This window comes from Salvia hispanica, chromosome 2 (assembly GCF_023119035.1).
Source record: "Salvia hispanica cultivar TCC Black 2014 chromosome 2, UniMelb_Shisp_WGS_1.0, whole genome shotgun sequence".
Taxonomy (NCBI): Eukaryota; Viridiplantae; Streptophyta; class Magnoliopsida; order Lamiales; family Lamiaceae; genus Salvia; species Salvia hispanica.
Window position 1 is genome coordinate 39,081,592 of NC_062966.1, and position 12,594 is coordinate 39,094,185.

The following is a 12,594-nucleotide window of genomic DNA, read 5'->3' on the forward strand; positions in this document are numbered from 1 at the left end:
ATTATTAAATGCCCTGCCTAGATCCTATGAGCAGCTAAAAGATGCAATGCTCTATGGGAGAGAAGCCACCATCTCTCTTGAAGAAGTTCAGTCTGCTCTGAGATGCAAGGAACTGCAGAAGCAAGGGGGAAAGGTGGTTGATCCTGTGGCAGAAAGCTTGAATGTTAAAGGCTTCAAAGGGAAGAAGCAATCCAAGAAGAAGTTTAATGGACCAAAGCAGCCTCAACATCAGAAGGGAGGCCAAGAAACCGAGAAAGAAACAAGATCCTGCCATTATTGCAAGAAACCTGGCCACTTAAAGAAAAATTGTTTCTCATGGAAGAGGAAGCAAGCAGAGGAGGCAGGAACTAAGGTGACTACAGATTGTGTTGAGGAACTTGAGGTTCCTCAAGCTCTAAATGTAGCAGGGGATGGTGAAGAGGGTCCATGGATCATGGATTCTGGATGCAGTTTGCATATGTGTCATGTGAGACACTGGTTTACTGAGCTATCTGAGAGTAAGGGTTCAGTACTGTTAGGAAACAATCAGATCTGTAGCATTGAAGGGATTGGGAGCATTATGTTTAAAATGCATGATGGATCAAGGAGATTGCTCACTGGAGTCAGGTACATTCCAGAGATAAAAAGAAATTTGGTCTCTCTTGGAATATTGGAAGCTAAGGGCTGTTCTTTTGTTTCTGCTTATGGAATAATGAAAGTCATAAAGAATGGAGAAGTAGTTATGATGGCAGAAAGAAAGAGTAGCAGCCTGTACTATCTTGTGGCGGAAGTACTTTCTGGTAGTGCAAATGTTGTGCAGAAAGCTGATCTTAGAAAGTGGCATTTGAGGCTTGGGCATCTTGGTGAAAATGGGATGAAGGAATTGATTAAAAGACAGCTGATTCAACCTGGAGATAAGTCAGGAAAATTGGATATCTGTGAAGAGTGTATCTTGGGCAAGAGCAAGAAGTTAGTATATCCAAAGGGAATTCACACTTCATCAGCTCCACTTGAATACGTTCACAGTGATTTGTGGGGTCCAGCAACGCCACTGACTATTGGAGGAGGTAAGTACTTCCTATCTATTATTGATGACTATTCAAGGAGACTGTGGGTTTTTATTCTGAAAGAAAAGTCAGAAACTTTTTCTAAGTTTAGAGATTGGTGCAAGGAAGTTGAGGTTGAGAAAGGATGTCCAGTGAAGTATTTGAGAACCGATAACGGCCTTGAATTTCTGAGCCAAGAGTTTGATCTGTACTGCAGAGAGAAAGGAATAAGAAGGCATAGGACCGTGCCATGTAATCCACAGCAGAACGGGGTGGCTGAGAGGATGAACCGGACTATCTTGGAGAGGGTAAGGTGCATGCTTTTTAGCTCTGGTTTGCCCAAGAGGTTCTGGGGAGAGGCTGTAGCAATGGCTGCAGTTCTAATTAACAGAAGTCCTTCATCTGCTATAGGTTTTGAAACTCCTGACAGCAAGTGGTATGGGAGAAATGGGGACTACTCAAATTTGAGAGTCTTCGGATGCATGGCCTATGCTCACATCAGGCAAAATAAACTGGAAGCAAGGGCTCTTAGATGTGTTATGGTTGGTTACCAGAAGGGAGTAAAGGGCTATAGGTTGTGGTGTATAGAGCCAAATAAACAGAAAATTATTATCAGCCGAGATGTTCAATTTGAAGAAAATAGGATGCCTTTTCTTGAGGCAGGCTCCAAGCAGAAAGGAAATGAACCAGAAAAGTTGGTTCAGGTGGAGGTGCAGAGTGGGGTCAGAGAGGACTCTGATGAAGTTGTGGTGCCACCTGAGGATGAAGATATTGGAGCAGCTACAGAAAATATTCCTGTGCAAGAAAATTCAGAGAATGATTTAAGTGACTATATGCTAGCAAGAGACAGAGTAAGAAGGAATGTGAAGCCATCATCAAAGTACAGTGATGCTGAGTATGTCTTGTATGCCCTGTGCATTGCAGAGAAGATTGAGTATTCAGAGCCATCAAACTTCAAGGAAGCCATGGCATCCAATGAAAGCAAGCAATGGATGAAAGCCATGGTGGAGGAGATAGAGTCATTAATGAAGAATAAGACATGGATTTTGGTGGATAGACCAGCTACACAAAGGCCGGTCAGCTGCAAATGGGTGTTCAAGAAAAAGGTGGAGGCTGGAAATAAGATCAGGTTTAAGGCTAGACTTGTGGCTAGAGGCTTCACACAAGAAGAGGGCATCGATTACAATGAGGTCTTCTCACCTGTGGTAAAACATGCTTCAATTAGAATCTTGCTTGCAGTGGCTACTCAGAATGATTGGGAGTTGGAACAACTTGATGTAAAGACAGCTTTTTTACATGGAGATCTGGATGAAACCATATATATGGATCAGCCAGAGGGTTTTCTGATGCATGGGAGTGAAAGTAAAGTGTGTTTATTGAAGAAAAGTCTGTATGGTTTGAAGCAGGCTAGTAGACAATGGCACATAAAATTTGATAAGCATATGGAGAAGATAGGCTTCCAAAAGTCTGAGTATGACAATTGTGTATACTTCAGAGGAGGAAATGGAACAGCCATGACATATCTACTACTGTATGTTGATGATATTCTTATTTCTGGACCTGACATGAAAGAGTTGCAGAGAGTAAAAAAGCTGCTGGCAGAAGGTTTTGAAATAAAGGATTTGGGCAAAGCTCAGAGGATATTGGGAATGGATATAGTGAGAGACCGAAGGAATGGAACTCTGTGGTTGTCTCAAGAAAACTACATCAGCAAAGTAATAAAGAAGTTCCAGACAGAAAACAGCAAAAGTGTATCTATTCCTATCTCACAGCAGGTGAAATTGTGCAAAGATCAGAGTCCAAGCAATGAGGCTGAGGAGAAAGAGATGAGTCAGATTCCTTATGCAAATATTGTGGGGAGTATAATGTACACCATGGTCTGCACCAGGCCAGACATTGCCCATGCAATCAGTGTAGTAAGTAGGTACATGGGATGCCCGGGAAAACAGCACTGGTTGGCTCTGAAAGGAATCCTGAAATACTTAAAGGGGCATGGTGATCTTGGGATTTTGTTCAAGGCAAGAAGTGCAGTCAGTGAAGATGCCTTGGTTGGATTCTGTGACTCGGACTACGCAGCGAATCTTGATAATAGAAGGTCACAATTTGGCTATGTCTTTACTTTGTTTGGAGCAGCGGTGAGTTGGAAGTCGGGGATTCAATCCGTAGTAGCCTTGTCGACTACCGAGGCTGAGTATATGGCGCTCACTGAAGCTGTGAGAAAGAATGTATAAAAATCACCACTTAATTCAATTCCAAATCAAGAATCTCCTTTTTTATTTCTATGTATTTGCCTTTGTCTTTTGTCTTTCTCTTTGTGTCGTTGTTTGTCTTTAGCTGTCCTTACATTTTGTCTTTATATCTTTTACTTTTCTCTTTGAATTCAGCTCAAAGATTTCCAGCATTTCTATATGATGTACATTAAGACGCCCTTAATTTGAAAAGTTGTGAGAGTTAAAAAGTTCCTTCATAGTTGAGTCATTTCCAATAGGGTAATAATTATCTTACTATCCATTCCTACTTCATTTACTCTCTTACTTTATTCTCTCTGCTTTAGGTCATTTTTATGTCAAATAAATCCCATAGTGTATATATATAATCTACATTATGACGCGTGCCCTTAATTTGAAAAAAACAAGTACTAAAAATCTAAATTTTTTAATTTGAAGTGATGTTGAATCACAAGTTTACATATAGGTGACCAGCTTACATTAATTGGAATACATGAATCATACACTACTTCCAACATGAGAAAGGAATATGAAGCAATCACCACTTAATTCAATCAGAGAATCTTTTTCTTTTTCTCTTTTCTTTATCTTTGTCTCGGTCTCTTGCTTTTCTCACAGTTTGTGACATGACTACAACATATATTGCATTGGATTCAGCTCATAGATTTTTTGCCATCTTACTTCTAGGAAATGTCTGAGAATTGGATAAGCAATCATTGCTCATATTTTATAATACTATTAAATTTTGTTATAGTATTAGTTTAGTAAAAAAATCATATTAATAACTTTGAGGGTGGTATATGATGAACATTCATACGTCCTGATTCTGAAAAAATAAATATTAGTTTGAATTGATGTTCAATGACTACCAAGAAACACATAATCACAGGTTACGTATAATTAATTAAGAAAGATGCCCTTAATCTTTAACTTTTATGCATATGGAGAAGTAAAATTTTGAGCAACTGTAAAAATATAAAAAAGAAGCAAGCTACAACCTTCACTAAATTTAAAACACACTCAAACAAATAAGGTAAGACAAAAACATAAGTCCACAATTGAGCTTTTTCTTCAATCCACGGCCTCAATGTTGCCATCTCTGATAATTTTTTCACCGCAGAAGTTGAGACAAATGAAGAAGTTGCAGAATGCACAGTAAAAACCAGTCTCTTCATGCCTATCCTTACCACAAATGTCGCAGCGGCGTTTTGTAGTGAGAAGTTGAAAGGTGAGAGGGTGTGGATGGGTTTCTGCTTTCACATCATATTCCTGTCCCAATTTGATGTTTTTATACTCGCCGGATGTGGTTAGAAAGCATCTCGGATGGATGGATATATCGCAGCTGCGGCAGTGATACATCCAATGCTTGGGATGCATTTCTTGCTCGCATTGATTGCAGTAGAAATCACCGGGACGGTTTAGAGTGGCGTCGTGAGTCAAGAGCAGCGGGTGGTGCTTGTCCCATTTAAGGCTGGTGGTTGATGCCGGCAGCCCTGCGCATTTAAAGTGCACGCTGAAATCACAGCTGCCGCATTCGTAGCTGTTATCTTCATATATTAAGTATTCACAGGCATCACAATTGATGAAACCTTGTCTCTTAAGCGTATGTTGTGCAGAACGAAAGTTGAGGGGGTGTGGAGGGTGAGCTGCGTGATATATGGTGTCCGGCATTGAAGCGCACTTTATATCTACTCTGAAGCCATTGCATTTTGTACAAGCATAATACAGACCATTAGTATCTTTCCTACAGACTAGACAAAATGACCACTCCCATGGTTTAAGTTTGTCAGCGGATCGAAGGACAAGGCTGCAGTAATCTCTCTCATGTTTGTGGAGGAGAGGAAGAGAGGAGAGCTGAGTTGGCAAGAGGAAGCACGCCAAATGAAGATAGTATTTGCATGAGCTGATGCTACATCTCATGTAGTAGTAGTTGTTATCTTTACTACTACTACTACTACCTGAACAAGAAGACGAAGAAGAAGATGATGATAATGATGTTTGTTTCACAAGTATCGGAGTAATGCACCCATTACATATTAACTCCGATTTTCTACTAGAGTAGTCTTCCTCATCATCATCATAAACATCACTATTTTCTTCTTTTTGTTCTTGAAATGATGATAATGAGGAGGAGACTAATTTGAGTTTGTGATTGTGGAACTTATAATCAACATCATCTTGATGATCAAGGATGAGTGAATGTGCATGTGCATCAACTCCTTGTCTCCTTAGAAAAGCTCCAATTAGGTCTTCACCCACAGCCACATCACTCATTGGAAACTCCATAATCCCTTTCTCTCTACATGCAATGCAACAAATTAAAACACATTTCAACATATATGAACCAACAATTTTTCAAGAAAGAGTATTGATTATACCGAGTGGTGAGGAGCGATTTGTCAAAGGCGCAGCTGAGATGGACAACATAGCTGCAAAGCTCACAATGATATATCCATTGTTTGGAGTGTAAACCTTTTATGCACACATCACAATGGTAGTCATATCTGAGATATTGAGGTGCAACATGAAAAGAGAGAGAGAGGGAGTGATGGTGATCTTCCCTTTGGATATTCTGAGGCAAGGAAGCACATCTCTCGTGGATCCAATACTCACAATCATCTCTGTTGCACAAGTAGGAACTCCCTTTGGCATGTGCGGTGCCACACGCATCACACTTGAAGGAACAACTCCTCTTCAGAAACCTCAGTCCATGTTTGGGGTGACTCGGATGACTTATGCCACCGCTGCTGCTCTGCTGCTTCTCGCCATCTTCAGCTGGATACATCATGTCGCTTCCCTGCGCGCATCTGATATGCGTCACAAACGAACACTCTGCATCCGCACATGTGTAAAAAACTCCCAAGGCACTCCTTTGGCAGATTGAACAGCGGCCTCCTCCCACTCTATAAAGGCTGAATTGTTGAGTGAGTGTGTGTTGAGGGTGCATTGCGTGCCTGATATTCCTCGGCGCCTCTGCACAGTCTTCATGTAGTTGGACACCATACCCACATTCCTGGCTACATACATAACATTTCTCCCCTCTTATAAAATACCTTAGACACCCATAACAGGTTCCTCTTCCACGAGCTTCCACCAAAGTAAGTGGATGCTCGTGGTACCAATGATCAAACATCTCCCTCTCCTCCTTCTCTTCTATCTCATTTTCTACTTTCTCACTCATTCTTATGTGTTTGTGTTTGTGTGAGGAGGTGTCCAGACGAACTTATGTATATATAGTGAAAAGTACTCTATGGAATCACACAACAACTTCCCATGTCAGCAAAGAATAATGTATCACAAAAATCAAAGTGTTTCACTCTCCCTTTATCTCGTATCTTTTGTTTTTCTCAATTAGACACACACATAAAAAACTATTTCTTCCTACTGTCCCCATTAATGTCACATATATGGCCCATCCAAGTTTTAAGAAATTGTTTAATTTTATAAAGAAAAGTGGTCAAAATTTTAGTGGAATGTGAACCCACTTTTATATACTAAAAATAGAATTTTTTTTTCTTTTTAGTCTGTCTCCTAAAAATGAAAACTTTCAAAATTTCTCTCTCTAATGAGACAGGATTCATTTTCCAGTAACACACTGCGTTATCAATTTTACATTAAAATTCGTGTCATTTCAAAAGTTCCTATTTTTGAGGGACGGAGAGAATATTATAATAATTGTGAGTAGAATGGTTTAATGGAATGCGAGGTCCATTTACCACAAACGATAAAAATAAAATGGAACTTTATTGATAATCGTCCCAAAAAAAATTACTTCCTCCGTCCCAAGATGTGAGCCAAAACTTTCGGCACAAGATTTAAGAAAATGGGATTTTGTTAGTAAAGTGAAAAGTGAATAAAGTAAGAGAGTTAATAAAGTAGAGAGGAAAAAGTAAGAATGAGAATGCCAAAAAAGGAAATGACTTACTTATCTTGGGACGGCCCAAAAAAAATATGAGTCGCTTATCTTGGAACGGAGGGAGTATAAGGTACTCCTATTTAATAGATACATGAAGGAATACTATATTTTCAACAATCTTTCTCTTTCTCTTTTCCTTTTCCTTTTCCTTTTCCTTTTCCTTTTCCTTTTCCGATATAATCATATACTCCCTCCGTTCGATAAAGATTGTCCCATTTTGACCGGGCACGGGTTTTAAGAAATGTAATGAAAAGTGAGTTGAAAAAGTTAATGGAACGTGAGTCCTACTTTTATATATTAATTTTATAATAAAATGTGAGTAGGAATGAGTTAGTGTAATATGTGATCCACTACCAAAAATGGTAAGAATTAAAATAGGACAAATTTTGTGGAACCGACGAAAATGGAAAAATGGGACAATCTTTCTTGGACGATGGAGTATCTATCACGTGTAATTTTATATTGTATGAGTATGACTACAATACTATTGATGGAGTATGATACTAAGATATTAAATACTACCTCTGTCCCCCAAATTTTGACACAGTTATCGATCCATTCCCTAAATTTTGACACACTTCACTTTTTACCATTTTTTGGAGTTGATCTCATATTCTACTAACTCATTCCTGCTCACATTTTATTATAAAACTAATACTTTAAAAGTAGGACTCACATTCCACCAACTTTTTCAACTCATTTTTCATTACATTTCTTAAAATCTGTACTGGGCTAAGATGTGTCAAAATTTGGGAGACGGAGGTAGTACTTTATTTTTGTCCTTAAACCGCCGCTATATGCTGCTCCATATGGCTAAGAATACTACTCTTTAGGCCTCTATTGACTTTAGTTGGGCCACTAAAAAGGTTTATTCAGCCCAATTTACACTGGTGGATATTGATGGCCTTTAGACCACTACAATTGGGCTGGCTAAAATCATTATTACTATTTGTTATGTCAATGAGACATTTTTTAACAAAAAAATATATATAAAAGAAATGTTATGTCAATGAGACATTATTACTGTTCTTTGAATTCAACTCAAAGATTTTTAGCATTTCGTCCTGATATTACTAGTAGTATACTATGATATACATTTATATGTCTTGAATTTGAAAAAGTGAATATTGAACTGAAATTAAATCACAAGTTAATACAACAAAGAAATAGAATGCCCTACTGCCAGTGTACGTAGAGAGGTTTTTAATTAGTGTATGAGTGTGTGAAGAAGAGAACGCATGCCATGTTCATGAAGAAGATGGGGTCTATAATAGTAGGTTGATTAGGTGAGGGTAACCTAGTCTTCTAATAAACAAAGCTTTCATATTAAATTGATTGATTGATAATAATACAAACCTTCAGAAACACGTGAGAAAATTGGAATAAACCAAACTTCAAATATGAGAAAAGAATGTTGAATGAGGTAGTATTATCTTTTAGAAAAAAAAACAATCCAGCTCACAACTTATTACTTGGAATTGAAGAATCATACAAAACTCCCAATATGAGAATAGAATGTAAGACATCACTACTTAATTCAATCAAAGAATCACCTTTTTTTTTTATTTTTCCTCTTTGTTTTGTTTTTGTCTTTGTCTTTTGCTTTTCTCTCAAGTACAACATTGCATTGGATTCAGCTCATAGATTTTTTTGCCTTCTTACTTCTAGGAAAAGTCTGAGAGTTGGATTATCCACCGTTGCTCACATTTTATATTAAGTTGGGTTACATATTTAATTTAGGAAATACTCTTATATGGTGAACATTAATACATCGTGATTTTGAAAAAAATAAATATCGTGATTTTGAAAAAAATAAATATGTATTTGAACTGATGTTCAATCACTACCAAGAAACACATAATCACGGGTTAAAGACGTAAAAATTTGAGCAAGTGTATTTTAGAAAGCAAGCTTCATTAAATTAGAAATAACAAACACACTCAACAAATACGGTATAAAATGTAGAAGAATAAAATGGTAAACATTGAGTTTTGTTTTTCAATCCACAGCCTCAATGTTGCCATCTTCGATCATTTTTTTGCAGTAGTAACAAAGGAAGAACATGCACGGTGCACAGTAAAATCCTTGCCATCCATGCCTATACTCACGACAAACGTCGCAATGGCGTTTTGTAGTGAGAATTTGGAAGGTGAGAGTGTGGCGGTGAGCTCCGGCTATCACATATTTTTGACCAAACTTGATGTTTCTAAACCCGCCGGATGTAGTGACAAGGCATCTCGGATGGAAGGATATATCGCAGCTGCGGCAGTGATACATCCAACGCTTGGGATTCATTTGTTTCTCGCATTGATTGCAGTAGAAATCACCGGGACGGTTTAGAGTGGCATCGTGCATCAAAAGCAGGTGGTGTTTGTCCCATCTACCGCTGGTGTTTGATGCCGGCAGCACTGCGCATTCAAAGTGCACGATGTAATCACAGCTGCCGCATGCATAGCTATTATTAGAAAACCAGAAATAATCGTTACAGCCATCACATGATGTATCGGAAGCTCTCATCTCAGTATCTTCTTTTGATAGAAGGTTGAGGGTGTGTGGATGGTGAGCTGCATGATATATGGTTTCCGGCATTGAAGCGCACTTTATATCTACTTTGAAGCCATCATCACATTTCGTACAGGCATAATACAGACCATTCGTATGTGTACAGCAGACTCCGCAATATGTCGACTTCCATGGTTTATGTTTGTCACCGGATTGAAGGACAAGGCTGTGATCATTCTCATTCTCATTCTCATTCTCATTCTCATGTTGGTGGAGGAGAGGAAGAGAAGAGATCTGATGTGGCAAGTGGAAGCACGCCAAGTGAAGATAGTATTTGCATGATCTCATGCTGCATCTCATGTAGTAGTAATCTTTACTACTACTACTACCTGAACAAGAAGATGAAGAAGAAGAAGTAGATGATGTTTGTTTTAGAAATATCGGAGTAATGCACGCATCACATATTAACTCCGACTTTCTACAAGAGTAGTCTTCCTCATCATCATCATCACTATTTTCTTCATCTTCTTCTTCTTGAAGTGATGATGATGCTGAGGAGGAGACTAATGTGAGTTTGTGATGGTGGAACTTATAATCAACAACATCATGATGAGGGATGAGTGTATGTGCATCAACTCCTTGTCTCCTTAGAAAAGCTCCAATTAGGTCCTCACCCACGGCCACATCATTTATTGGAAACTCCATAATCCCTTTCTCTCTACAAGCAACGCAACAAAAACACACATTTCAACACGTATAATAATATCATATTTACATAATGAAGAAAGACATGGATGATTATTATACCTTGTGACGTGGGGCGATTTGGTGAAGGCACAGTTGAGATGGACAACATAGCAGTGTACTTAGTATATATTTAAATAAAAAATCTTCTTTTTCTTTTTTTTTTTCTTTTTTTTAATATTTCTCTTTCTCTTTTTGTCTCTTGCCTTCCGGATGTAATCATATTTCTATCACGTCTAATTTAACTTTGTATGATTACTTCTTGTGTTTTTGTGTGTGTAAGGAAAGGAGGTGCCCACTGTCCAACATATATATATATACATAGTAAAACAGTAAAACAGAACTTTGAGCTATGGAAATATTTTCCATCTCAACAAAGAATAATCAATAATGTATCACAAAACGGAAGTATTTCACTCAAACAATCTCCTTTGTCTTTCGTCTTTTGCATTTCTCATACTAATTCTTGCTCGGTGTGAGTGGAATAAGTTAGTGGAAAGTGAGATCTACCTACTATTCATAATAAAAATGAATCGGGACTCCTAATGATGGATGGAATAAAATGATAAACCTGGACTCCCAATGGCGAACGGGGGGAGTAAGAGAGGAAAAAAAAGTAGAAAGAGTAACATTTCTAACTTAAGAAATATATCATTTGGAATGGGACATCCCAAAAAAATATACTCCTATATCACTGGGTGGGACGAAGGAATATTTAAGTAACAACTCTTCTTTTTCTTTTTTTCTTCTCTTTCTTTTCCTTTTGTTCTTCTCTTTCTCATTCGTCTTTTACTTTCGTATATAATAATCATTTTCTATCACGTCTAATTTAACTTTGTGTGATTACTTCTTGTGTGTGTGTGTGATACGAGCAGCCCCGTAACATCGGCTATGGAGAAGGAGAGTATGAGCGAGCAGGACGTGACAGAGGCTGACGTGGTGCCGGAGGCAAGAGTAACGGGGCACGGTAGAGGAACTGGAGACGCTACGAACACAAGGGTGTTGAGGCCGCGAGAAAAGCTGAAGCAGCCGAGCAAATTCAAGAGCTGAAGAGAGTCAGACGCTGCTGTTAGAATTTGCTCTGTTTTTTTTATTATTTTTGCTTTGATTTTATTTTGAACTCTTATTTAAATTATTGTTGAGTCGGGCCGAAACTATAAGCCCCGTTCGGGTTTTCTTTACAGTTCTTTCCCGAATACCTAAGTTAGGTCGAACCGTCCTAGGGTCCTTAGTCTATAAATAGGGTATTTCGTTCAATAACTTTTTCCCCATGAATGAAATATTTTACCTATATCCTAACGTGTGTTAAAAGAACTTCTTCAAATTCTCGCTGTGAAACGGAATACGTCCGCCAAACAGCAGATTCGTGATTGAATTCTCGAGATTGTCGAGGGTTTGATTAGCGTCTACCCACGAGAAGAGAGATAACCGATTAGTTGGGGAGAACGTCTCCAACAGTGTGTAAGGAGGTGCCCACTGTCCAACATATATATATGCATAGTAAAACAGAACTTTGAGCTATGGAAATATTTTCAATCTCAACAAAGAATAATCAATAATGTATCGCAAAACCAAAGTATTTCAATCAAACAATCTACTTTGTCTTTTGTCTTTTGCATTTCTCATACTAATTCAGTAATTCTTGCTCGATGTGAGTGGAATGAGTTAGTGGAAAGTGAGATCTGTCTACTATTTTTACTAAAAATGAATCGGGACTCCTAATGGTGGACGGAATAAAATGATAATCCTGGACTCCTAATGGCAAGCGGAGGGAGTAAAAGAGAAGAAAAAGTAGAAAGAGTGACATTTCTAACTAAGAAATATATCATTTGGAATGGGACATCCCAAAAAAATATACTCCTACACATAGTTAAACCTCCTATCGGGCTGACCGGCCTCCGTAGATCGGCGATTGATAAATGCGTGTCGCAGGCAAAATGAACGATAATATTGATATTCTATTGATTGATTTCTCAAATAATTACAATAGCTCTTATTTATAATGCTAAAAACTAACTTAATGATCAAGAAAAAAAAGATATGGAAAACATATGTGAATCCTTGAATATCTTAACAAAATATGGAAAAGATACGTATCACTATGTCACTTAGGGTGAGAAGAAGGAATATTTAAGTAACAACTCTTCTTTTCCTTTTCCTTTTCCTTTTCCTTTTTTTC

The 12,594-nt window shown here is 38.1% G+C and overlaps 2 protein-coding genes across 3 annotated transcripts; both read right to left on the reverse strand.

The window, feature by feature from the left end:
* Nucleotides 1-4,229: 4,229 nt before the first annotated feature.
* Nucleotides 4,230-6,437, reverse strand: LOC125205010. 2 transcript variants are annotated; one of them, XM_048103797.1, is made up of 3 exons: nt 5,632-6,437; nt 4,843-5,552; nt 4,230-4,746 (listed from the first exon to the last, which is right to left on the reverse strand). In XM_048103797.1, exons 1-3 carry the CDS (start codon nt 6,432-6,434, stop codon nt 4,325-4,327), a joined length of 1,935 nt encoding a protein of 644 aa, XP_047959754.1. In that variant the 5' UTR covers nt 6,435-6,437; the 3' UTR covers nt 4,230-4,324. The 2 variants fall into 2 exon arrangements, with proteins under 2 accessions (XP_047959754.1, XP_047959753.1); XM_048103796.1 differs by having other exon boundaries at nt 4,230-5,552.
* Nucleotides 6,438-9,126: 2,689 nt separating this feature from the next.
* On the reverse strand, nt 9,127-10,512 carry LOC125203306. Its single transcript, XM_048101622.1, has 2 exons — nt 10,479-10,512; nt 9,127-10,389 (listed from the first exon to the last, which is right to left on the reverse strand). Exon 2 carries the CDS (start codon nt 10,374-10,376, stop codon nt 9,168-9,170), a length of 1,209 nt encoding a protein of 402 aa, XP_047957579.1. The 5' UTR covers nt 10,377-10,389; nt 10,479-10,512; the 3' UTR covers nt 9,127-9,167.
* Between the last annotated feature and the right edge of the window lie 2,082 nt (nt 10,513-12,594).

What these genes read in the sequence shown, in the direction of transcription:
- LOC125203306 (XM_048101622.1), bottom strand. Translation starts at nt 10,376, where the DNA reads ATGGAGTTTCCAATAAATGATGTGGCCGTGGGTGAGGACCTAATTGGA.
- LOC125205010 (XM_048103796.1), bottom strand. Translation starts at nt 6,434, where the DNA reads ATGAGTGAGAAAGTAGAAAATGAGATAGAAGAGAAGGAGGAGAGGGAG. An exon ending in AAATCGCTCCTCACCACTCG is followed by an intron (nt 5,553 to 5,631) that starts GTATAATCAATA and finishes CATTGCATGTAG; the next exon opens with AGAGAAAGGGATTATGGAGT.